We start from the raw sequence: 26,883 nt of genomic DNA, 5'->3' as shown, positions 1-26,883 counted from the left end.
GGAAAGCGGAAGGAAAGAGAATGGAGCAGTTGACGGAAGCGGACTCCCGGTGGTAGTAGGGAGGAGGGGCGGCCTGCATACCCTACATCAAAGGAGGCGTCGAAAAAAAGGTCATGGGCTGGATTAGCAGGCATGGAAGACAGATGGCTAGCATAACGACTCAGAAAGACTGCTCACTGATTGGACAGCGGAGGTTCAGCAGTCTCAGCATAAAGGCTTTCCACAGGGCTAGTGTAAAAAGCTCCAGACACTAAACGTAATCCACGGTGGTGGATAGAGTCGAGACGCCGAAGAATAGACGGCCGAGCAGAGGAGTAGACTATGCTTCCATAGTCCAATTTCAAGCGTACTAAGGCGCGATAGAGGCGGAGAAGGACCACTTGGTCCGCTCCCCAGGAGGTACCATGCAGGACACGGAGGGTGTTGAGGGATCGCAGACAGCGAGCCGAAAGATAGGAAACATGGGAGGACCAGCACAGTTTTCTGTCAAACATAAGACCCAAGAATTTAGCGACGTCTGAAAATGGAAGGTTGACAGGACCTAGATGTAAGGAGGGCGGAAGAAACGCCTTACGTTGCCAAAAATTAACACAAACGGTCTTACTGGGAGAAAAACGGAAGCCGGTTTCGATGCTCCAAGAGTGGAGGCGATCGAGACATCCTTGAAGACGTCGTTCAAGAAGGCTGGTCCGTTGAGAGCTGTAGTAGATCGCAAAATCGTCCACAAAGAGGGAGCCCGAGACATCAGGAAGGAGACAATCCATAATTGGATTTATGGCAATGGCAAACAGTACAATACTCAGCACGGAGCCCTTGGGTACCCCGTTTTCTTGGGAGAAAGTACGGGAGAGAGTAGTGTTCACCCGCACCCTAAATGTGCGCTCTGCCATAAATTCGCGAAGAAAAAGGGGTAGCCGACCTCGAAAGCCCCAAGAGAACAGTGTGCGGAGGATGCCTGTCCTCCAACAGGTATCGTATGCTCTCTCCAGATCATAAAATATTGCTACTGTTTGGCGTTTCCGGAGAAAATTGTACATGATATAAGTGGAGAGAGCAACAAGATGGTCAACTGCAGAACGATGCTTTCGGAATCCGCATTGGGCAGGTGTTAAAAGACTGCGTGAATCCAGCCACCACGCTAAACGGTAATTCACCATACGCTCCAAAACCTTACAGACACTACTCGTGAGAGAAATGGGGCGATAGCTAGAGGGGAGATGTTTGTTCTTTCCAGGTTTTGGAACAGGAACGACGATAGCTTCCCGCCATCGTCTGGGAAAAGTACTGTCGGTCCAAATTCGATTATAAAGGCAAAGGAGGTAACACAGACTATGGGTTGATAAATGCAGCAACATTTGGACGTGGATACCATCCGGTCCTGGGGCAGAGGAGCGAGAAGAAGAGAGTGCATGTTGGAGTTCCTGCATGGAGAAAACAGTATTGTAGCTTTCGCGATTTTGAGAGGAGAAAGTAAGAGGTCGCACTTCTGCTGCACGTTTCTTCGGGAGAAACGCTGGCGGGTAATTTGAAGAGCTCGAAATCTCAGCAAAGTGCTGACCCAACGAGTTAGAAATTGCGACGGGGTCCACTAATGTATCATGCGCGACAGTGAGCCCAGAGACCGAGGAGAAACTAGGCGCGCCTGAGAACCGTCGAAGCCGACTCCAAACTTCCGAGGAGGGAGTGAAGGTGTTAAATGAGCTAATAAAGAAATTCCAGCTTGCCTTCTTGCTATCGCGGATGACACGACGGCATCGCACACAGAATTGCTTATAGAGGATACAGTTGGCCAAAGTAGGATGGTGGCGGAAAACGTGGAGAGCACATCGCCGCTCACGTATTGCGTCACGGCATGCCTCGTTCCACCAAGGAACTGGGGGGCGCCGGGGCAATTCGGAGGTGCGTGGTATTGAATGTTCTGCAGCTGTAAGAATAACATCGGTAATATGTGTGATGTCATCGTCGACGCTGGGAAAGTGACGGTCATCGAATGTCGCTAGAGACAAAAAAAGTGTCCAATCAGCTTGGGCAAACTTCCAGCGTCACGGGTGCATGTAAGGCAGTTGAGGCTGCAGTCTAAGGACACATGGAAAGTGGTCACTCGAGTGTGTATCATAAAGGGCGAACCATTCGAAGCGCCGAGCTAGCGGAACGGTACCGACCGCAAGGTCCAAATGAGAGAAATTTGTCGTGGAGGCAGACAAAAATGTAGGGACCCCAGTGTTGAGGCAAACTAGATCCACTTGGTGGAAGACGTCTAGCAATAGTGAGCCACATGGACAAGGATGTGGAGATCCCCAAAGTGGGTGGTGGGCATTGAAGTCCCCAACCAGCAAATAGGGGGGTGGAAGCTGACCGAGAAGATGAAGGAGATCAACTCGTGCCATTGGTGTGGACGATGGAATGTATACAGTGCAAAGAGAGAACGTGTATCCAGAAAGGGAAAGACGGACGGCGACAGCTTGGAAGGAAGTGTTTAAATGGATTGGGTAATAATGGAGAGTTTCATGGAGAAGAATCATGAGTCCTCCATGTGCTGGAGTGCCTTCAACAGAGGGGAGATCATATTGGACGGACTGAAAATGAGGGAGAACAAAGCGGTCATGGGGACGCAGCTTTGCTTCCTGAAGACAGAAGATGACTGGCGAGTAGGATCGTAAGAGGATCGACAATTCATCCCGATTGGCTCAAATACCGCGGATATTCCAGTGGATAATGGACATAGGGTGAACAGAAAATGGAGGAATGTGACCAAGGGTGCTGTCAACTCAACGACTGCTCAGAGCTTGCGACCGACAGCACGGAATGGCATTCAGCCGAGGGCAGAAGATCCTGATCCATGGGTTGGTCAGGAGCAGCTCCTGCCACCAGCAATCGGCCGGTTGATCGGCCACCAGCAGTGCGCCTCGGCAACACAGAAGACGGCCGAGGGCGATTTCCGCCAGGTGGTGCTGTAGATGGGACATGCCTTGGCGGAGAAGGAGAGGGACTGGGTTTCTTTGTAGCCTTCTTGGAAGTATGATGTTTAGATGAAGGAGGAACCGATGGTTGGGAAGTTGCGGTACGTAAAAACTCTTCACGAGTATGCTCTTTTTTTGAAGTCTTGATGTCTGACTTTTGGGCTCGAGATTTAGCAGAACCTGACGAAGGGTGAGCCATAGAGTGGGCAGGCGAAAGTGGTGAGGTTGAACGGGCGATCTTTGCGCTGGCCGATCTGACGACCGTGGCACTAAAGGTGAGGTCGCAAGTCTGCGTGGCCGCCTCCTTGGTTGGCCGAGGAGAAGCAAGGACAGTGCTGTATTTTCCTGTCTGAGGCACAGTGGGCTGTCGACTGGCGAATAATTTTCGAGCAGCAAAGGTCGACACCTTTTCCTTCACTCTTATTTCCTGGATGAGCTTTTCGTCCTTAAAAATGGAGCAATCTCGAGAGGAAGCAGCGTGGTCACCCATACAGTTGATGCAGCGAGGGGATGGAGGTGGACAAGCACCCTCATGGGCATCCTTGCCACACGTAACACATTTGGCCGGATTGGAACAGGACTGGCTGGTGTGATTGAACCGCTTACACCGATAGCAACGCGTAGGGTTTGGGACATAAGGGAGAACAGAAATTATCTCATAGCCTGCTTTGATTTTCGATGGGAGTTGAACTTTGTCAAATGTCAAGAAGACAGTGCGGGTTGGAATGATGTTCATGTCAACCCTTTTCATAACCCTATGAACAGCCGTTACGCCCTGGTCAGACAGGTAGTGCTGAATTTCTTCGTCTGACAATCCATCGAGGGAGCGTGTATAAATGACTCCACACGAGGAATTTAAAGTACAGTGCGGTTCCACCCGGACAGGGAAGGTGTGTAGTAGTGAGGTACGCAGCAATTTTTGTGCCTGGAGGGCACTGACTGTTTCTAACAACAGGGTGCCATTCCGTAATCTGGAACAAGACTTTACAGGACCTGCAATTGCGTCGACACCTTTCTGAATAATGAAAGGGTTGACCGTGGAGAAGACGTGACCTTCGTCAGACCGAGAAACAACAAGGAACTGTGGCAACGATGGAAGAACTGTCTGTGGCTGAGACTCAGTGAACTTACGCTTGTGAGCAGACATAGTGGAAGGTGAGGAAACCATTGCGGAAGAATCCCCCATGATTACCGGCGTCTCCGATGGCGCGCTCCTCCCTTGTGGGGGCCCTCTCTGAGGGCACTCCCGCCTTAGGTGATTGTTCACACCTCAGGTCACACCTCCCGACAAACGGACGGAGGGACCAATCGGCACTTTCGGAAGGTATCAGCTCGGGTAATCACCCCTCCCTGGGCCTGGCAGTTACCAGGGGGAATGTACGTGTCCTACCTGTCTACCCGGGGCGGGGAATTACGCGTTACCCCGTCACCGGCAACGGATGGAAGTGCGTGGGTCGGCCTTCAGACACGCCCAGGAAGGAAAAAAGAGAAAGGGAAAGGAAAGAAGAGGGGTCTCAAACGCCGCAGCGGAGAAAAGGGCAAAGAGAAGAGGGAAGGAAAAGAGAAGGACAGAGGAAGGACGAAGACTTGCAAGTGTAGAAAGCAAGGAATTTGTAACAGTTTCGAGCGGCCGTCTCCGGACGTAGGCACAAACCATACTCCCAGAGGGGGAGAAAGGGAAGGAAAGAGCCAGAGGTGGGGGGGGGGGGGGGGGGGGGCGAAGATGGGGGACGGGGAAGGATGCGGAAAGGGAGGGTATGCAGCCCGGAGAGGAAGGAGGGCCACATTAGCTCGGGGTCCCGTGCTTGCTACGCACGTATCCACAAAAGAGTAGTGAACCCCCTGGGGGGAACGAACAGACCTGACCTCTTAGAGGATGTCCACATTGAAACCAGTATCAGCGTAAGGTATAGCCGTGATGTGTGCAATTACTAACCATGCCCATAGCTGATGTACTTGTTTCTGTAAGCATAAGAATTAGGTAACAGGGGAAAGAGGTTGGAACAGAAGATGTATGGTTGAGGTCACTTATCTAAGAGTGTTTGTTGAAAGCTACATGGAGATCAGGAGATATTTCAGTTCTGATACACATTGAAATCAGAATTCTTCATACCATGTGTAGACAGAAAGCAACCATTGTTGCATCAGTGGGGCGGCAGTATGCCCTAGGACACAACAACATAGTGGTAGGCTTCAGAGCGTGGATACGGAACGCTACAAAGCACAAACTAAAAGTTAGACAAAAATTCTGAGGTTAGACACTCCTTGGAAACCAGCAAATGCACGAGTCTAAGGAAAGGACAACAATGGAAAGAAAAACGTGTTTCATAAGAATAAAGCCAGAATTATTTTGGAAAGTGTTCTGAAAGTGTTTCCAGTGCAACCAACCAAATGGACATAAGCAGTTCGTATTATGTCAATTACTTACAATTCAGTAAATCGTGAAGAATTATCAAATGAGTGCAAGTAACAAAATGCGAAAGTGTAAGCACTCTAACAGTAGAAACAAGTATCAGGCTCAGTGGTTAGGCCCACAACACGATGATCATTACTGTAGCCCACATACACAACTAACATTCTTTATAACCTGTCAAAGTTTGTCACTTTATAAACTCATACAAAATTGTAAGAGCATTTTAACTAGGTTTTCTAACCATAGCAGCAGCAATCAATTAATTTCTTCTCTACTGGAGTACCAGTAGCCCTAAATCTGAGCATGTCATTCAATGGCAGAGCTCTGACATCTTCCATGTTTTAAGTGAATAACAGTTTCTTTCATTTTTAATGATATGTGAAGATATCCTTTAGTTTATTTGCAGTTTATTTACAGAAGCTACAGTATTTTATGGGCTCATACATAAATTTTAGAGCAATTTTCTTTGTGGATGTTTTTCTTTGCTAGACTGGCCATTCAGGCTCATTTCTTGCTAGACTGGCCATTCAGGCTCATTTCTTCTGTATATCAAACAAACTGCAAATGTTTATTTTTAGTACAAAGAACAAAGCTAAACAATTTGCAGAATTTATAGTAAATGTGTATTTGGTTACAGGAAAACTGTTTGAAGGTACATGTCTGCAGACCTAGTAACACTAAAATCCCCATGCCACAGTACCACTACATGCATCTACAGCAGCCAAAACAAAATGGCACAGTCAGCCGATGAAGTCTAGATGGGTTTGCCATTTGATTTTGGTTCTTCTAGATGTGTGCTGTGGTACTGCGGTACAGTGGTTTTGGAATTTCAGTGTATATTGGGGTTGCAAACATGTTCCTGCAAACGAACAAAAATTAATAACCTAACTTTTTTTTTAGATGATAATTGATATATTATGACTACCCCTTGCAAGTACCTTGCCGGATTCTTTCATTTGCTCTGTGGATTGGTATTTTCTTATCTTTGAGTTGTGTATAGTACTTGGAATGGAAAGTACTACTGCTTCTGATGGGGAACACTACAGTAATCAGAATTTCTTTCCTGTAGTAGTACGGGTGATAATTACAGGTTCCCCAAATATGTGCTTCTACTGAACAATTGTTTGTTTAAAAAATACTGTTAAACATTTTTAGTGACTTTGTAGTTTATGACATGACAAAAAAATCTTCTAACACAGTCTTAAAGCTCATCTGGAAACTAAGCACAACAATCAAGCCAGTGGAAGATTCTTCATTACAATGATTGAAAGAAATAAAATTGATGGGAAGAAACACGGAAACAATAGCCCCATTTTTCTACATCAGAGAGTTAGTGCACCATGTATTTATTCTCCACAGTACCAAGGCTAGATGTTACTGTTATCATCAAGTGATACATGGTCTGTGTTAAGGAATACAGAAAAATTGCTTTAGTTATTATGATCACACATTTGATTCCTCCTCTGTAGTAATGTTACTTGTCACACAGCTTTGACTGTCAGATATTTTTTCACAAAAGAATATAATATTTGGCGCCCACCAGACTAAACCAAAGCCATGTCCCCTCTGGACACAATGCACAGCATAACCCCAGAAAATGTTAAAAACTGTTCCTAACAATATGTAAAATGTTGGGACGAGTGCAACAGATAGACATTTTGGAAAATGTGCAAATAGTATTAAGCAGCAAAGAGATAGTTTATCGTTAACAAAAGGTACATATTATTTCTACAAGATGTATGTCAATTGCTAATGTATAACCTGACATGTTTCACATCCCCAAGGATTTTCCCTAAAGATCAGATCTACGAAACACGGTGTATGAATAAAAGGAAGAAAGAAAGGCTGTCAGTAGGTCTCTTGTATTAACTCTTATTTCTCTAATTTACAATAAGCCACCTGTTGCTTGCTTACACATGATCGTCACTGCTTTTAAGGTCTGTTTCACCTTTAAGAAACTTTAAAAGTATGGAGGTTAGTTTTGTTTTATGTACAAAATATCTGTTAGAATCAGTTTTCTTCTGCATGACATTGTATGCACTTTGCTTCTCACAATTTTCTAAGCATTAAAAATACTCAAATTGCATTCTGGTTCAAATTGGACATTAAATCACAGCTCCCTCCATAACAGGTTGAATGAGCAGATTATCAAGGTCACACGAAAACAACACCATCCATCACCAAAAGCAATGCCTTGTCAGACTGTTAACAGTTTTACTCCTCACCATTATGGATTCAGTACCTTGACTGCTGTGCCCGACAGACTGACTGACTTGTCATCACCCAGCCCATATTGCCAAGGCTATAAGCTTGAAATTTGGAGAGGGTGTTGACCTTATAGTATAAGCATCGTTTAAGAATGGATAACTTGAAATTACACCCCAAGGGGGTTATATATGGGCTAAAAGGATTTTTGAAAATGTCACTATTAAGGCATTTTTTAAGGTAGACCTACAGAAATTGGAATTTGGTTTGTCGGTCAAAAATAAAGGAATATGTGTTTCAGCATTTTTGGAAATTTAACCATTATGGGTGTGAAATAATGGGTGGAAGTCTTATTGGAAGTAAATCATTATTATGGAACTACTAAAGCATTTTCAAAGTTCCACCCATGAAAATTGGTATTTGACTTTTCAGTTAGAAATTAAAAAATATGTTTTCCTATTTTTGGAAATACAACTCCTAAGGGGATGCAACAGGTGATGAAAATTGTTAGGAAAATATTTTGTTATATTAAAAAAATTTTAAAGCTGTATCTACAAAAATTTCTATTTCACTTCTTGCTAGACTTGTAGAAATATATGTTAGGGAATGAAAGTTTCTATGGAAATATCACCTCAGGAACATGAAACGCAAGAGTAACAAAAACCTTTGACTTCCGCTGCAAGAATCACTTTTTTGTCAGAAGGACATTTGGAAAAGACAGCGATTCTGTGGCTCTAATTAATGTGAAACCTTTAGCATATGTTGCAATTTCTGAACAAAATAAAAATTTATCTAAGGACAAACAAAAACAAAAATCTGTGCATACTATAATACAGCCTACATAAGCAAAGCAGTCCATGTTACGCTAGGAGTGGATATATATGCTAATGTATCCACAAGAGGCAGGTTTGGTACCTCTTGCAACAAGCACGTTGCATATTTTTGTACAGTGGAACCTCACATAGCACGTGTTATTCATTCCAGAATCTTACTCGCAGTGCAAAGCACACTCATTAAGCGAAACAATTAATCCCATATAAATTATTGTAAAATATGATAATGCGTTCCATGCAGAAAAAGTATTGAAAGTTTTATCTTATTCACGTCATTTACTCAAAGAAAATTATTCACACAGTACTGTGGACTTTATTATTCATTATATGTAAGTAATTCTTTTTTACTGGGAAGCTATTGTTTCTGCCAATGCTTCAACACTTGGCGAAACCGTGACACAGTGTTATTGTCAAATAAATTAGTAGCATGCTTAGTCACTGATTTATTAGGGTGATGATTTTCAATGTATGAGGCAACTGATTCCCATGCTTCCAGCATTTCTCTTATTGTGCCAGAAGATTGCTGCTTTGCTGTTACTGTTACTGCTTCCTCCTCCTCCTCCTCCTCCTCCACCTCTGAAGAACTTCTCTCCACAACTTCCTGCTGCGAAGCACACTGCAACTCTGTAAGTTCTTTGGTGGTCATTTCTTGGCTGTGATCTTCCAAAAGCTCAGTGATATAATTGTTATCCACTTCTAGCCCCACGCTCTTGGCCAATGACACTATCTTGTTGGCTACAGGCTCCACAGGTACTTACTCAAATGCCTCAGAGTCACATTCAACAAAGCACTCCAGCCAAAACTTCTTCTAAGCAGAAGTGAGAGTTCCCTTGGTAACCCATTCCCATGCCTTTCTATCATCTTGACGCAGGCAATTATATTGAATTGATATTTCCAAAACCCTCTGAGAGTGAGATTGGTTGCTTCAGTCAACTCAAAGCAATGCTCAGAGTGTGCTTTAGTGTAGAGCTTCATAAAGTTAGAAATATCTGTTGGTCCACAGGTTGGAATAATGGAGTGGTTTTGGGAGGCAGAAATTGGATCTCGAGGAACTGAAATTCATCGAGGAGGTGGTCCTGTAGGGCTGGAGAATGGGCAGCAGCACTGTGCATGACATGGTGTGACAGAATCATCTCAAGCAAATATTTTTTCACTGAAGAAGCAAACATTTCATTGAGCCAACCACAAAAAAAACCCGCACACTTGTCACCCAAGCCTTCTTGCTGCACCTCCACATTACATTTAACCTGCTTTTCTAGACTTTAGACTTCTTGAAGGCGCATGGCATTTCTGAATGGTAAACAAGCAGCAGTTTGGCACAGAATAGCAGGGTGAGATGGTCTTCCATTAGCTTGCGACTGGGCAATGCATTCTCCTTTGCTGTTATAAAGGTATGCTTTGGCATTTTTTTCCAGCATACGCCTGTCTCATCACAATTAAAAACTTGTTGTGGCAGGTAACCCTCAGAATCTATGATCATCTTGAAATTGCTGATTAAGTTCTCCGCTACCTTTGTGATGGAGCTGGCTGCTTCACCATGCCTCACACCACTGTGGATGCCGGTTCTTCTCCTAAACTTCTCAAACCACCCACGGCTTCCCTTCAACACTTCTTCAGTCACTATTGATCCTGGCATCTTCTAAATAAGGTCTGCAAAAATCATTCTTGCCTTTTCACAAATGATATTCTTGTTAACAGTGTCCCCTTGCAACTGCTTTTCATTTATTCATGTAAGAAGCAACCTTGCCACATCGTCCAGAGTACGAAACCGTTGTTTAGGTATTCTTGTCACTCCCTTTGAAGCATCTGTCTCCTTAATGTTGTCCTTGTTCTTGAGGATAGTGCAAACAGTTGATGTAGACTGATTGTATGTGCATGCTAAATCAGCAATGCTCACACCACATTCGCGTTTTTCAGTGATTTTACGTTTCACTTTTTAAGGTCATTTTTTTTCTCTTATGGTCGTCTTCTTGGTGCTTTACCTTTGGAGACATTTCTATGAAGGTTATTAAAATTTGCATACAAAAAAACACTATGTGAACACAAATTTAGAAAAACATGTGATCACAAGCTAGACTAAGATTGCAGCAGAATGAGCAAAAAAACTAGACTGTAGTATGTACTAAAAACATTGGTCATATGCCGCTGCCGACAATGAAAAGTGTTAATATTGTTGAAAGTTTCCCCCACCACAAGCAAATGGCTGGTGACGTCACAATAAACCATCACCAGTTGTTATGCGAAACATTGCTTGTTAAGTGAGTCATTTTTGTATGATTTGTTTCGCTCATTATGTAAACTGCATGTTATGTGAGGTGCTCATTAAGTGAGATTCCACAGTACATCTAGTTTCTCAGCAAAAGTAAGATATTTAAAGGTTTAAACTGATTCTTGTGAGATAACTGATGCCTTTCTTTGAACGGCTACCAGTAGAGATTTTTCCAGCTGTTGTTCTTTGGGTACGCTTCTCCCCCCTAACACTTATAAAACACATTCAGTTCCTAACTCCTGTGTAAGCTGTGAGAGTAAAAATGAGAATGCTTACGAAAAACAGCCATTTACTAGTAGCTAAATGATGAAACAGAGTCTACTACTTAGGTAACATAGGAATGAACCTGTTACTGTTCTCTGTTGCGTCCTTGTGTATTGTTGTTCCCAGGTATGACAGATGTGGCTCCAATTATGGATCTTTGAATTTTGTAATGAAGGACTACAATGAGCATGCATTTACTAAGGTGTATAATTTTACATTTAAACAAAAGTACATCTGGAACCAGTCACTAAATATTGCACCATGTTACTATCTTTTCAAATTACATATCACCTGTTAAAAGTAAGAAGTTACAGGCAAAATTATTTATCCGAGTGTAAATATGAAATGTGTAAGGCAGTGATCCTAAATATTTGTGTCGCATATTGAAGATCACCCAAGCACATTTTGAGGCAGAGATAGTGCAGCTACTGCCAAAAGTGTAATACTGACTACTAGAATGGAGTTCCAAAAGGTTTTATGACTGCAGTCTCTTAGACAGAAATGTAGGTTAGGGTACACAACTGTCAGGCAGTTATGCAACTATGCAAAGTATGGTATCTATGGTAAGACATCAAAGCTACTAAAGTAAGAAGTCTAAGGTTGCAGTCACAGTGGCTCTGAAATCAGTGAATTCCAACAATGTCTGACATCAGCCAAAAATGGCTGATCTTTTCAAATCAGTAAACCACTATAAAACACTACATGGACATTCATAAAGTAAACGATCTTGTCACCCGAATGTAAATACCTTAGACAACAATTGGTGAAATTCAAATCAATTTGTTTTCTGCAGTTATACCGGCTGACACAACATGAAATGTGGACAGTGAGAAACTGGTACATTAGTCAAAGGAGGAATTTGTGCATCCTAAGGATGAAAAATATCATAATTGGCATATAGTTCAGAATCTATCAATTGAAATAATAGGTTTGCTAAAAACCACAACCAGATGAACTCTTTATCGGAAATTTTAGACGTAAATTATATTCTCAAGATAGGGTGGCATATCTTATGCTTAACGTTACTGTAATGGATCTTTTTTGAGTTGTGGTAGGTGGGCATTATCTGCCTACAAATTATTGTTACCACTTACTGCTGTTTTTATGCCAGAAGTGGTTTGCAAATGTGGTTGTGTGTTTCCACTTTTCAGTGCTTTAGGTGTTCATGATACCTTATCCTAAACTTTATCTTCCACAAGTACGCTGAATGACAGTCATTGAAGGTTAACTGATGTATTTCTGCACAAATTCAAATAAATTCTGCAAGGCAGAGTGTTCGTAATCTTGCTTTCCAGGGTCACCAGGTATCACCTCGACTATTTAACAGAAAGTTTCTCCTTTCGTCTCATAAACTTGTAAAACTTGTCTGGTAATTCCAGTAACTTAGGACAGATTGCAAACTACTCACCACGTTCTTTTTGAGACAGATGTAGCTCATTCACTTTCATTTTTTTATATTCATTTCAAGCACTGAGTTATCACGGTATCCATTTCACCCTAGGAAGTTAAAATCTAATCCACCCATACATAGAACAGATTCTAACTGAACCTCCTTGACCTCACTAAAAGCTGACAAAGGAGATGGACACACTGTGACCAAGCTGTTGGTGACCTCTTTGCAACAGGATCTAATAACCTTTATCAGTGCTGCTCTGAACACGGCCCAAGAAGTAGTAAGCAGCTGAAGTAGTAATCATCATTCAGTTGATGAGGTATAAATTACATCTAGATGATTACTCTGAAAGTCACAATTAAGCCACTGGCAGAGGGTTCATTCAACAACCTTTAAGCCACCTCTCTACCATTCCACTCTCAAACGTATACAGGAAAAATGAACACTTCAATCTTTCCATGTGAGCTCCGCTTTCTCTTATTTTATTGTGATGATCATTTCTCCCTATATAAATGGGCACCAAAAAAATTTTTCACATTCTCAGGAGAAAAAGATGATCGAAATTTCACAAGATGAGCTGTTGCAATGAAAAACACCTTTGTTTCAATGATTGCCACCCCAATTCACATATAATATCTGTGTCACTCTCTCCCCTATTTCATGACAATACAAAACAAGTTCCCCTTCCTTGGACTTTCTTCATGTTCTTTGACATTCCTAACTAATGCAGATCCCACACCGCACACCAATACTCCAGAAAAGTGCAGACATGAATAGTGTAAGTAGTCTCTTTACTAGCCCTGTTGCATTTTCTAAATGCTCAGCCAATAAAAAACAATCTTTGGTTTGCTTTCTCCATGACACTGTCAACATGATCATTCCAATTTAAGTTATTAATAACTGTAATCTCTAAGTATTTTGTTGAATTCACAACCTTTAAATTTGAATGAGTTACTGCGTATCCCAAATTTAGTTATTATGTGCATGACTTCACATTTTTCAATATTTAGAGTCAATTTCCACTTTTAACATTGTACAGATATCTCGTCTTGTCTAAATCATTTTGCAACTGGGTTTGATTATCTTATGACATTAAAATACAGTAAATGATAGCACCACCTGCAAACAATCTAAGAGGGCTGCTCAGACTGTCTCCTAAATCATTTATGTGGATCAAGAACAGCAGAGGGCCTACAATGCCATGTATTATTTACGTTTTACTTAATGACTTTCCTTCAATTACTATCAACTGTGACCTTTCTGACAAGAATTCACAAATCCAATCTCACAACTGAGATGATACTCCATAGGCACACAATTTGATTGAAAGTTGTTTGTGAGGAATGGTGTCTAAAGAGACTTCTGGAAATTTAGTAAACATGGAAGCAATTTTTGACATCCCCTGTCGATAACACTCATTACTTCGTGAGAATAAAGATCTAGTTGTGTTCCACAAGAATGTCATCTTCTGAATCTGTGTGGACTGTCTGTCAATAAATTGTTTTCTTTGAAGTAATTCATTATGTTCAAACACAGTGTATGTTCCAGTCTTGCTGCAAACTGATGTTAGTGGGTCTGTAATTCAGCGGATTACTCCTATTTCCTTTTTTTAGTATTGGTGTGACTTGGACAACTTTCCAGGCCTAAGGTATGGATCTTTTGACAACTGAGCAGTTGTGTTTGATTGCTAAATATGGAGCTATTGTATCTGCATACTTTGAAAGGAACTTGACTGGTATACAATCTGAACTAAATGCATTGCTTTTATTAAGTGATTTAAGCTGCTTCACTACACCAAGGATATCTACTTCTCGGTTACTCATGTTGCCAGTTGTACCTGATTCAGATTCTGGAATATTTCCTTCATCTTCTTCAGTAAAGGAGTTTTGGAAAACCGTGTTTAGGAATTTTGCCTTAAGGGCACTGTCAGCAGTAACATCACATCGTTATCACACAGTGAAAGTACTGATTGTATATTGCTGCTGGTTTACTTAAAATACAATTGGATTCTCTTTGGGTTTTCTGCCAGATTTTGAGACAGCGCTTCATTGTGAAAACTATTAAAAGCATCTAACATTGAAGTTCATGCTAAATTTTGAGCTTCTGTAAAACTTTGCTGATCTAGGGTGTTTTGTGTTCTCTTAAATTTGGCATGGTTTTTTTGTTGCTGCTGCAGCAGTGTTCTCACTTGTTTTGAGTATCATGGAGGATCAGTACCATCTTCTATTAATTTATTTGGTATATATCTCTCAACTGCCATTGATACTATTTATTTGAATCCAAACCACATCTGGTCTACGCTTATATAGTCAGATTGGAAGGGATGGAGACTGTTAGAAACAGCAAGCAAATCTTTATCTCCTTTTTTTAAATAGATTTATTTTGCATTTATTTTCAGTGGATGTACATTCTATAGAATTCAGTCTCACTACAACAACCCTGTGGTCACTAATCCTGGTATCTGTCAAGCTGTTCCCTATATTACTTCACATAAGAATTTATGATACTAGAATTCCTATGGTTATCATCCCCCAATGCCACACCATCTCATTTTCTCATAATGAATGAAATAATTTTAATTTTTAATATATCTGAGGGGAGACGGAGGACATGTAATGAAAGACACAAGTTTCACAAACAAGTTACAATTACATTACATCAATACTTGTTACACAGATCACGAATACAAGATTTCATAATGATATGGAACGTGCCAGTTAAATATTTTTTTTTACACCCCCCCCCCCCCCCCCCCACCCACGTACAACTTCGCATCTAAAACTTCATCTATTAAGTTGGAGTTGTCATCCATAAATTCTTTTAATTTATTTTTAAATGTTGGTTGGCTGTCTTTCAGACTTTTAATACTGTTAGGCAAATGGCCAAAGACTTTTGTGACAGCATGATTCAATCTTTTCTGTGCCAAAGTTAGATTTAACCCAGAATAGTGAAGACATCCTTTCTTCTAGAAGTGTAGCTATGCACTTCACTATTACTTTTGAATTGTGATGTATTATTAATAACAAATTTCATAAGTGAATATATGTATTGCGAGTGTACTGTAAATATCCCATGATCCTTAAATAAATGTCTGCAAGGTGAACTTGGGTGGACCGCAGCTATTATTCTGATTACTTGCTTTTGTGCAATGAATACTTTTTCTCTTAATGATGATTTGCCCCAAAATATCAAGCCATATGAAAACAGTGAATGAAAATAGGCACAGTAGGCTAATTTAATTATCTGTTTATCATCAAAATTTGCAATAATCCTAATAGCATAAGTGGCTAAACCTAACCATTTCAGCACATCATCAATGTGTTTTTTCCAATTAAATCTGTCATCAATGCACACATCCAGAAATTTTGAATATTCTGCCTTAGCAACAGACTTTTATTCAAAATCCATATTTATCAATGGTGTTATGCCATTTACTGTACAGAACTGTATGTACTGTGTTTTCCCAAAATTTAGAAGAGTCAATTTTCATAGCACCACTTAATAATTTTCTAAAAGACATTATTTACAATTTCTTCAGCTGATTCTTGTTTGTTGGGTGTGACTACTATGCTTGTATCATCATCAAAAAGAAGAAGCTTTGCATCTTCATGAATATAGAGTGGCAAGTCATTAATATACACCACGTGATCAGAAGTATCCAGACACCTGGCTGAAAATGACTTAAAAGTTCATGGCGCCCTCCACTGGTAATGCTGGACTTCAATATGATGTTTGCCCACCCTTAGCCTTGATGACAGCTTGCACTCTTGCAGTCATATGTTCAGTCAGTTGCTGGAAGGTTTCTTGGGGAATGACAGCTCATTCTTCATGGAGTGCTGCACTGAGGAGAGGTATCGATGTCAGTCAGTGAAGCCTGGCATGAAGTTGGCATTCCAAAACATCCCAAAGGTGCTCTATCACATTCATGTCAGGACTCTGTGCAGGCCAGTCCATTTCAGGGATATTATTATTGTGTAACCACTCCGCCACAGGCCTTGCATTACGAACATTTGCTCGATCGTGTTGAAAGATGCAATCGTCATCCCTGAATTTCTCTTCAACAGTGGGAAGCTACAAGGTACTTAAAATGTCACTGTAGCCCTGTGCTGTGATAGTGCGATGCAACACAACAAGGGGTGCAAGCCCTCTTCATGAAAAACACGACCACATCATAACAGCACCACCTCCAAATTTTACTGTTTGCACTACACACATTGGCAGATGACCTTCCCCGGGCATTCGCCATACCTACACCCTGTCGTCGGATTGCCACATTGTTTACCATGATTCATCACTTCACACAACATTTTTCCACTGTTCAGTCGTCCAATGTTTATGCTCCTTACACCAAGCGAAGCGTCATTTGACACTTACCGGCATTGTGTGTGGCTTATGAGCAGCTGCCCGACCATGTTATCCAAGTTTTCTCACTTCCCGCCTAACTGTCATAGTACTTGTGGTGGATCCTGATGCAGTTTGGAATTCCTGTGTGATGGTCTGGATAGGTGTCTGCCTATTACACATTATGACCCTCTTGAATGTCAGTGTTCTCCGTCAGTCAACAGACAAGGTTGGCCTGTATGCTTTTGTGCTGTATGTGTCCCTTCACGTTTCCACTTCACTATCACGTTGGAAACAGTGGTCCAAGGGATGTTTAGGAGTGTGGAAACGTCACATACAGACATAAATAGTGCGTTCCATAAGTAATGCGACCAATTTTTTTCTGATGCAACAGTACACCACAGCGTGTCGTAACCGGCTGGGCTAAGTGGAGGGGGGGGAGGGGGGGGGGTGTTAGCTTCAAAATGCTCTTTGTCTCATTTGGCTGTGAGCTGCCAGTCAGGATGTGTGTTTCGGTCAATCCTGTTTTGAGTTTATTTAACACGGCACAATGGATCATTCTGTAGAGCAATGGTACACTATAAAATTTTGCGTTAAACTTGTGAAGTCCACCACCGAAACATTTCTATTACTTCAACGTGCCTTTGGGACTGATTGCTTGTCAAAATCACAAGTTTTCCAATGGCACAAGTCATTCATGGAGGGCCGAGAGGAGATCACCGATGAACCTCACAGTGAACAGCCATCAACCGCACAAGTCGACGAAAATGTGACGCGTGTGCACGATTGTTTGAACTCTGACAGATGGCTGAGCCTTCAATTGATAGCACAAACACTAAACATGTCAAAAACAACCATTTTCCGCATTGTGACTGAAGATTTGAACATGAGAAAGGTGTGTGCCAAACTAGTCCCAAAAGTGTTGACTGATGAACACAAGCACATGCGAGTGCTTCGGTGCCAAGAATTGTTGGAAACGTGTGAAAATTATCCTCATTTTTTAACTTAGTTACCATTGGTGATGAGTCGTGGATTTTTGAGTGTGACCCTGAGACAAAAAGGCAGAGTTCAGAGTGGCACACCCCATCGTTGCCCAAGCCCAAGAAGACACGCATGAGCAAGTCCAGGATCAAAACCATGCTCATTGTCTTCTTTGACATCAGAGGCATTGTCCACCACAAATTCGTACCTTCCGGGACTACGGTGAACTCAGCGTTTTACTGGAAAGTGCTCAAAAGACTGAAAAGGAGGGTCTCACACTGCCGAAGCGACATCAAGGACACATGGAAAGTTCACCACGACAACGTGCCGAGTCACAGCACCTTCATTGTCAACGACTTTCTGGCCAAGACCAAGACCCCATTGGTTCCGCAGCCTCCCTACACTCCTGACCTGGCTCCCACTGACCAGAAGTGTATCGACGAAAGAGGGTGCTATTTTGAAAATTTTTGATTATTTGTACGAATATATTCAATAAATGATTTTTTATGAATTTGGTTGGATTACTTATGGAACACACCTTGTATGACGCAAGTGACACCCAATCATCTGACAATGTTCAAAGGCCATGAGTTCTGCGGAGCATCTTACTCTACTCTCTCATGATGTCTGACGATAACTGAGGTCACTGATATGGAGTACCTGGCAGTAGGTGGCAGCAGAATGCACCTAATATCAAAAATGTATGTTTTTGTGGGTGTCTGGATACTTTTGATCACATAGCGTATTTTAAGAACAATAAAAGATCCAAGACTGTGGGATACCATTCTTGATACCTCCCCAGGTAGAAGACTGCTGATTCTTGCAGACTACCTGTACTGTTAATTTCAACCTCCTGCATTCTCCCAGTTAAATATGAATTAAACAATTTGTGCACTGTCCCACTCATACCACAATACTTCAGCATATCTAGAAGAATTTCATGATTTGCACATTAAAAAACCATAGAGGATCACAAAATATTCCAACGGACAATGTTCAGTTATTCAAAGCATATAATATTTGATCAGTGAAAGTATACATAGCATTTTCTGTTGAAAAGTCTTTCTGAAAACCAAACTGACATTTTGTTAGTACTTCATTTTTACAAATATGTGATGCTACTCTTGAATACATTTTTTTCCCAAGAATTTTGGACAAAGTTGTCAGAAGTGAGATTGGGTGGTAGCTGCTAGCAGCAGACCTACCCCCTTTTTTATGCAATGGTTTAACAATAGCATATTTCAGTCTATCTGAAAAATAACCTGTCTCAGTGAGCTACTACGTATGTGGCTGAGAATCCTATTTATCCGCTTTCAGTACTCTGTTGGGAGTATCAGTTCCATGTAAGCTTTTATTTTTGAGCAAATTTATTATTTTCCTAATTTCAGTAGGAGAGGTGGGTTGAATTTCAATTTTATCAAATTGTATCGGTATTGCCTCTTCCATACACTGCCTTGCATTTTCTAATGATTAGTTGGATCTTATTTTCTCTACAACAATTAAAAATGATTATTAAAAATGCTTTCTACTTCTGACTATTTGTTAACAAACTTTTCATTGAATTTGACAGAAATACAGTGTTTATGTACTCTCAGTTGCCCCCTTTCCCTTAATATTCCAAATTGTTTTAATTTTATTACAATATGTGATAAAAATCAGACACAATGAACATACTTCTGGACTTTTTAATAACTTTTCTTAATACAGTGCAGCATTTTTACAATGTTTCACAATAACCATTAGATGTGCCCACTTGCTGCTGTCTCTTATCGCTTATCATTTTCCACCCTCTATTTTCCATGATCTCATAAAACTCTATTCTTGATGTTGCATTTGTTGAAAAAAGGAAACTAAAAAATTCAGAGACAGAATACATACATTACACTACACAAGCAACAGGAGCACTGACATGGATGCAGCAGTACTTGCAAACCAGTGAGAACACCTCTGTACGTACAAACAGAACATTATTCTCATATACTGTTCAAATCCTAAAATGACAACAGTAAAATCACATGCAAACAAGGTACAAGTATAGTACATCTTATGCACTGAAAATCCATTTTACAACCTAGTGGTCACACAATCAGTATGTCCCGTGAAGAGCGAACCCTTAATTTCACTAGGTATACTTTAAAAGTTTTAACAAAAATAAACTGGAAACAAAGTACAAATTTTATACCGTGCCTGTGAAGTGTTCAGAATGGAAATGCGGTTTCTAAACAGAATATTTTTGCTGCACAATGAACATACCTCTTCTGCCTGTATGACTTCATCTTCCTCATCAAGCTCAGGTTCAGGCTCAGCATCTGAAATTTCTGTGCGAGTTTCCTCTGCTAGTTCCTGCTGGACTAATGCTTCCCAACGTGCTTGATTGGTGCGCAGATGAGACATCATTCGACGAGAAAGAGGTGTTCCTAGGAAACGATGCCACTCTTCTACTAGTGGCGAAACCACAAACCGGAAGAAGCCCGCTTGGATCTTTGGCACAGAAGTCGTCTGCCGATCACACAATGATGTTACTGGCAAGTTCAGCTGTCGTTCATAATCACCTTGACGGAAGAACTCCTCACAAACCTGTGAATATAGTACAGAGCATTTGCCAGCATGCATTTAGAGAAAGTGAGTGAGAAAGATAAAATATCTATATTACACTTGCATTCTAAGTCGTGAACTCAACGAGGGGACACTGGGAGCGAGTGTAAGGTATTTTGCCTGTTCCATTACTCTCAGAATCCAACACATAAAGTGTAGAGTTACACTGTGTGTATAATACCAACAGTTATCAGTTCTCTGTAAATTTTATACCTTGTTGTTATACATATTTTCTGTTATACATATAATCTGTTTATACTAAGTAACCCTCCCTAGAAGCAAAAGAAAAATTTCAAATACTTTTATAGATGAGAATTGCTTTTTTTTTTTAAACTACAGAATATTTAAACAAACGTACCACAGGATAAACACTTCGTTTCATATAACTAATACTAACGCATGCACATAAAAATTACATGTAATATTTTTAGACCAAAAGATACATTGATCACTGTTTTGTAATGTGGAAATGGGAACAACTATCTACAATGCACTGGTAAGGACACACAAAATCTAGAAAAGAAGATAAAAAATTAGCTTAGAGATTCATAGCCATTTTTAAGGTTAACTCTCAGGGTGCTCAAATACATAATTATTCCCTCTGGTCGAGGGGGGGAAGGGGGGGGGGGGGGGAAGAGAGAAAGATAGAGTAGGAGAGGGGTAAGACTCAAAGGTGGAGTGATGAGCCAAAGGAAATGGGAAATGGAGGAAAGCACATGAACAGTATTATTTATGAGTAGAGGTCTGCGCAGATGCGGATATCTGCAGATATCCGCGGTATTTGTTACTTGGCGGATAAAATCGTGACCGGCGCGGATATCCGCGGGTCATCTGCGGATAATGAGCAAGACATCTGCCCAGTACATATGTTGCAATGTTAGTTCAAAACCTCAAGTCTGTTGACATTCTTGGAATCTTGCAGGGCCTGGGTAGAGCGGATATCTGTTGTCCTTAGCCCCTGGCTACGACCGACGTAGCTGTACCCAAGAGCCCTGCGCCTAATCCATTTCCACGACTGTGTCTTTTGTGTGGCCTGTGTCTTTTGTGTGGCCTGTGAAGTGCTCTCTAGGTGGCAAACCTGGCCACTGTCTACCAGACAGGTGCCTGTTGCAATTTTCCGCCGACTTCAGTTAGCGCTTTGTAGTGACTGAGTGACAACGAGATTCATAGCAAATATCAGTGAGAGTTCTTTCATCAAATGAACACCATATTGATGGATACAATATCGTGTAAGGTGAAAAAATGTGATTTTACATTAGTGAAGAAAAAAAAATTGGCCGGCCGGGGTGGCCGAGCGGTTCTAAGCGCTACAGTCTGGAACCATGCGACCACTACGGTCGCAGGTTCGAATCCTGCCTCAGGCATGGATGTGTGTGATGTCCTTAGTTTAGTTAGGTTTAAGTAGTTCCAAGTTCTAGGGGACTGATGACCTCAGAAGTTAAGTCCCATAGTGCTCAGAGCCATTTGAACCATTTTGAAAACAAATTGAAATCGCCAATTTAGAAAAAATTCGCATACGTATTTGATGGCAATGAAAAGATAAAAGATATAGTGGCTTATTTTGCATGTAAAAAAGTATATTCCTACACTGGACACAAAAGTGGAACTTCAAATTTGCTAAAACAATCGTATGAGGCTCGACAAAGTAGCATACTTACTTATTTAAATACCAAGAGAGACGTGAAAGTTCCTGAAGTTCCGCCAATTTTGAAGACAGCTGCGACAGAAAAACTTATCAATCTTGTCACCAAAGACACTTTACCATTCGAAGTTGCGTGTGGATCTGGGTTTCTCTAGAGGGCACAGTTTCTTATTGATTTGGGGGCAAAGTTCGGTGCAGTGACTGCTAAGGAACTGCTACCTCATCCAACCACTCCTAATTTCTATAACCACTGATTTTGCTGTCACTCTTCGGAAGACGAATTATTTCTTCCACAAAACGTCAATTATTGCTGGCAGTTTAACTTTTTCACAGGTGCGCCAGTGTTTTGCAGTGAAGGCCTAACACTGTAAATATTTTCACCTGGAAGTGATGAGGACTGAACGCGTAAGCTACAATATAATCATCAGCTGACATGAATGGCTTCAAAATTTGACACATCCAAGCAGTGAGTACAAAAAAACTGTCGGTAAATGATGCAATGTGCTAGTAACAGTTTTAAACCATCATCATTTTCAGCTGCCTTGGCACAAGAGCAGCGAAATATAATTGTTTCTATACACGTATTTTCATCATTTAATTCTATTACATTGAGTTTTATTTTTTTAAATAGCGTTTCCAATCTCACGACATCCGAGCCGCTACTGTGTGCGCTCCGGAGCGCCAATACTTTCCTGTTTGGAATGGTCTACTTTAGAGTACGTATGCAGCATTTCTTGTGATTTAAGAAGTCAAAAGTAGTTAAGTTGTCACAGAAATGGCACCCTAACAATAACTATGTCATTACATACCATAATTCTAAGTACTACTGTCTATTACTATTAATTACTCATTCAAAACTTAAATATATGTGGATGCGGATAAGGAACTTGTGGATTAATTGCTGCGGATGTGGATGCGGTTGCGGATTAGGACCTTGCGGATGTGGTGCGGATTGCACTTTTCTTATCCATGCAGACCTCTATTTATGAGGCAGATATAGCATGGTGGATGAAAATGAGTAGAAGAATAGAAGTAGCAGCACCTCAATGAGGTGAAAGTTATAATACTAGGTATATCTAAATCTTATCCTACCCCCATGAACCATGGACCTTGCCGTTGGTGGAGAGGCTTGCGTGCCTCAGCGATATAGATAGCCGTACCGTAGGTGCAACCACAACGGAGGGGCATCTGTTGAGAGGCCAGACAAACGTGTGGTTCCTGAAGAGGGGCAGCAGCCTTTTCAGTGGTTGCAGGGGCAACAGTCTGGATGATTGACTGATCTGGCCTTGTAACACTAACCAAAACGGCCTTGCTGTGCTGGTACTGCGAACGGCTGAAAGCAAGGGGAAACTACTGCCGTAATTTTTCCCAAGGGCATGCAGCTTTACTGTATGGTTAAATGATGATGGCGTCCTCTTGGGTAAAACATTCCGGAGGTAAAATAGTCCCCCATTCCGATCTCCGGGCGGGGACTACTCGAGAGGACGTCATTATCAGGAGAAAGAAGACTGGCATTCTACGGATCGGAGCGTGGAATGTCAGATCCCTTAATCAGGCAGGTAGGTTAGAAAATTTAAAAAGGGAAATGGATAGGTTAAAGTTGGATATAGTGGGAATTAGTGAAGATCGGTGGCAGGAGGAACAAAACTTCTGGTCAGGCGACTACAGGGTTATAAACACAAAATCAAATAAGGGTAATTGAGGAGTAGGTTAAATAATGAATAGGAAAATAGGAATGTGGGTAAGCTACTACAAACAGCATAGTGAACGCATTATTGTGGCCAAGATAGATACGAAGCCCACGCATACCCCAGTAGTACAAGTTTATATGCCAACGAGGTCTGCAGATGATGAAGAAATTGAAGAAATGTATGATGAAATAAAAGAAATGATTCAGATAGTGAAGGGAGATGAAAATTTAATAGTTATGGGTGACTGGAATTCGTCAGTAGGAAAAGGGAGAGAAGGAAACGTAGTAGGTGAATATGGATTGGGGGTAAGAAACAAAAGAGGAAGCCGCCTGGTAGAATTTTGCACAGAGCACAACATAATCATAGCTAACACTTGGTTTAAGAATCATGAAAGAAGGTTGTATACATTGAAGAACCCTGGAGATACTAAAAGGTATCAGATAGATTATATAATGGTAAGACAGAGATTTAGGAACCAGGTTTTAAATTGTAAGACATTTCCAGGGGCAGATGTGGACTCTGACCACAATCTATTGGTTATGAACTGTAGATTAAAAATGAAGAAACTGCAAAAAGGTGGGAATTTAAGGAGATGGGACCTAGATAAACTGAAAGAACCAGAGGGTGTACAGAGTTTCAAGGAGAGCATAAGAGAACAATTGACAGGAATGGGGGAAAGAAATACAGTAGAAGAACAATGGGTAGCTTTGAGGGATGAAGTGGTGAAGGCAGCAGAGGAGCAAGTAGGTAAAAAGACGAGGGCTAGTAGAAATCCTTGGGTAACAGAAGAAATATAGAATTTAATTGATGAAAGGAGAAAATATAAAAATGCAGTAAATGAAGCAGGCAAAAAGGAATACAAACGTCTCAAAAATGAGATCGACAGGAAGTGCAAAATGGCTAAGCAGGGATGGCTAGAGGACAAATGTAAGGATGTAGAGGCTTATCTCACTAGCGGTAAGATAGGTACTGCCTACAGGAAAATTAAAGAGACCTTTGGAGAAAAGAGAACCACTTGTATGAACATCAAGAGCTCAGATGGAAACCCAGTTCTAAGCAAAGAAGGGAAAGCAGAAAGCTGGAAGGAGTATATAGAGGGTCTATACAAGGGCGATGTTCTTGAGGACAATATTATGGAAATGGAAGAGGATGCAGGTGAAGATGGAATGGGAGATATCATACCGCGTGAAGAATTTGACAGAGCACTGAAAGACCCGAGTCGCAAAAAAGCTCCGGGAGTAGACAACATTCCATTGGAACTACTGACAGCCTTGGGAGAGCCAGTCCTGACAAAACTCTATCATCTGGTGAGCAAGATGTACGAGACAGGCGAAATACCCTCAGACTTCAAGAAGAAGAATATAATTCCAATCCCAAAGAAAGCAGGTGTTGACAGATGTGAAAATTACCGAACAATCAGTTTAATAAGTCACAGCTGCAAAATACTAACACGAATTCTTTACAGACGAATGGAAAAACTAGTAGAAGCCGACCTCGGGGAAGATCAGTTTGGATTCCATAGAAATATTGGAACACGTGAGGCAATACTGACCCTACGACTTATCTTAGAAGCTAGATTAAGGAAAGACAAACCTACGTTCCTAGCATTTGTAGACTTAGAGAAAGCTTTTGACAATGTTGACTGGAATACTCTCTTTCAAATTCTGAAGGTGGCAGGGGTAAAATACAGGGAGCAAAAAGCTATTTACAATTTGTACAGAAACCAGATGGCAGTTATAAGAGTCGAGGGACATCAAAGGGAAGCAGTGGTTGGGAAGGGAGTGAGACAGGGTTGTAGCCTCTCCACAATGTTGTTCAATCTGTATATTGAGCAAGCAGTAAAGGAAACAAAAGAAAAATTTGGAATAGGTATTAAAATCCATGGAGAAGAAATAAAAACTTTGAGGTTCGCCGATGACATTGTAATTCTGTCAGAGACAGCAAAGGACTTGGAAGAGGAGTTGAACGGAATGGACAGTGTCTTGAAAGGAGGGTATAAGATGAACATCAACAAAAGCAAAACGAGGATAATGGAATGTAGTCGAATTAAGTCGGGTGATGCTGAGGGAATTAGATTAGGAAATGAGACACTTAAAGTAGTAAAGGAGTTTTGCTATTTGGGGAGCAAAATAACTGATGATGGTCAAAGTAGAGAGGATATAAAATGTAGACTGGCAATGGCAAGGAAAGCGTTTCTGAAGAAGAGAAATTTGTTAATATTAAGTATTGATTTAAGTGTCAGGAAGTCGTTTCTGAGAGTATTTGTATGGAGTGTAGCCACGTATGGAAGTGAAACATGGACGATAAATAGTTTGGACAAGAAGAGAATAGAAGCTTTCGAAATGTGGTGCTATAGAAGAATGCTGAAGATCAGGTGGGTAGATCACATAACTAATGAGGAAGTATTGAATAGGAGGGAGACCAAGAGATGAATACACTAAACAGATACAGAAGGATGTAGGTTGCAGTAGGTACTGGGAGATGATGAAGCTTGCACAGGATAGAGTAGCATGGAGAGCTGCATCAAACCAGTCTCAGGACTGAAGACAACAAACAATCTAAATCTTACTGGAGGCACTGGTAGTGTCCCCCCCCCCCCCCCCCCCCCCACACACACACACACACACACACACACACACCTAGGCTACATGTCTGCTGAGTGTTGATCATTCTGTGTTGATTTCTGGAAACTTTCAAATCCAAACCAGAGATACTGCAGATGAAACAAGCCAATGTGAGGCATTCTATCAACACAATGGATCATCAACCCATTAGATAGCACACACATACAGTATCCTCAGCTGAGTAAGCAATAATTCAGGAAGAGGCTGTGAGGTGCCACCACTCAACTGTGACAGTCGTCATGAAAAAAGGTGAAGATGCACACAGTTTCTGCATCACTTGTGAGTGAACAGAATTTCCAAATCTAGCATCTCCTCAATGCTAATAAATAAGGAAACCTTGGATTGCTTGAAAAGATTTCTCCTCTGTGTGTAAGCAAACTAACTACTGGCATATCAAGGTAGATAATGTTCAGTAGGAAAAGTCTGCCTACAAAACACATAATGGGTTCTGGAAATTCAAATTTATACCATTTGGCCCATGTAAGATTCGAACGACCATTAAATATAAGATACTCAACATTTTCTGATACCTCAAAGGAATGATACCTTTTTGCTACCTAGCCAACATTACATTTTCTTGAAGACTGCTAAAGTTAATTAATAAAGACCTATAGGTCTGCAAAGACTTGAGGATGGTAATTTATATGTAAGAAGGTGCCTATGCCAATCTCC

The 26,883-nt window shown here is 41.1% G+C and overlaps 1 protein-coding gene across 5 annotated transcripts in view; it reads right to left on the bottom strand.

Annotated features, from left to right (window-relative positions):
- LOC124612260 (cAMP-specific 3',5'-cyclic phosphodiesterase 4A-like) overlaps positions 1-26,883 on the bottom strand; it is a 329,771-nt gene that overhangs the window by 138,047 nt on the left and 164,841 nt on the right. For all 5 annotated transcript variants that reach the window (XM_047140347.1, XM_047140348.1, XM_047140349.1 and 2 more), the window contains one exon: positions 19,913-20,236. In XM_047140347.1, coding sequence (XP_046996303.1) covers positions 19,913-20,236 — 324 coding nt within the window. The remainder of the gene's footprint in view (positions 1-19,912; positions 20,237-26,883) is intronic.

Source organism: Schistocerca americana, chromosome 4, assembly GCF_021461395.2.
Source record: "Schistocerca americana isolate TAMUIC-IGC-003095 chromosome 4, iqSchAmer2.1, whole genome shotgun sequence".
In the NCBI taxonomy this organism is placed as follows: Eukaryota; Metazoa; Arthropoda; class Insecta; order Orthoptera; family Acrididae; genus Schistocerca; species Schistocerca americana.
The sequence above is the reverse complement of the archived record's forward strand: the minus strand, read 5'-3'. Positions and strand labels throughout refer to the sequence as shown.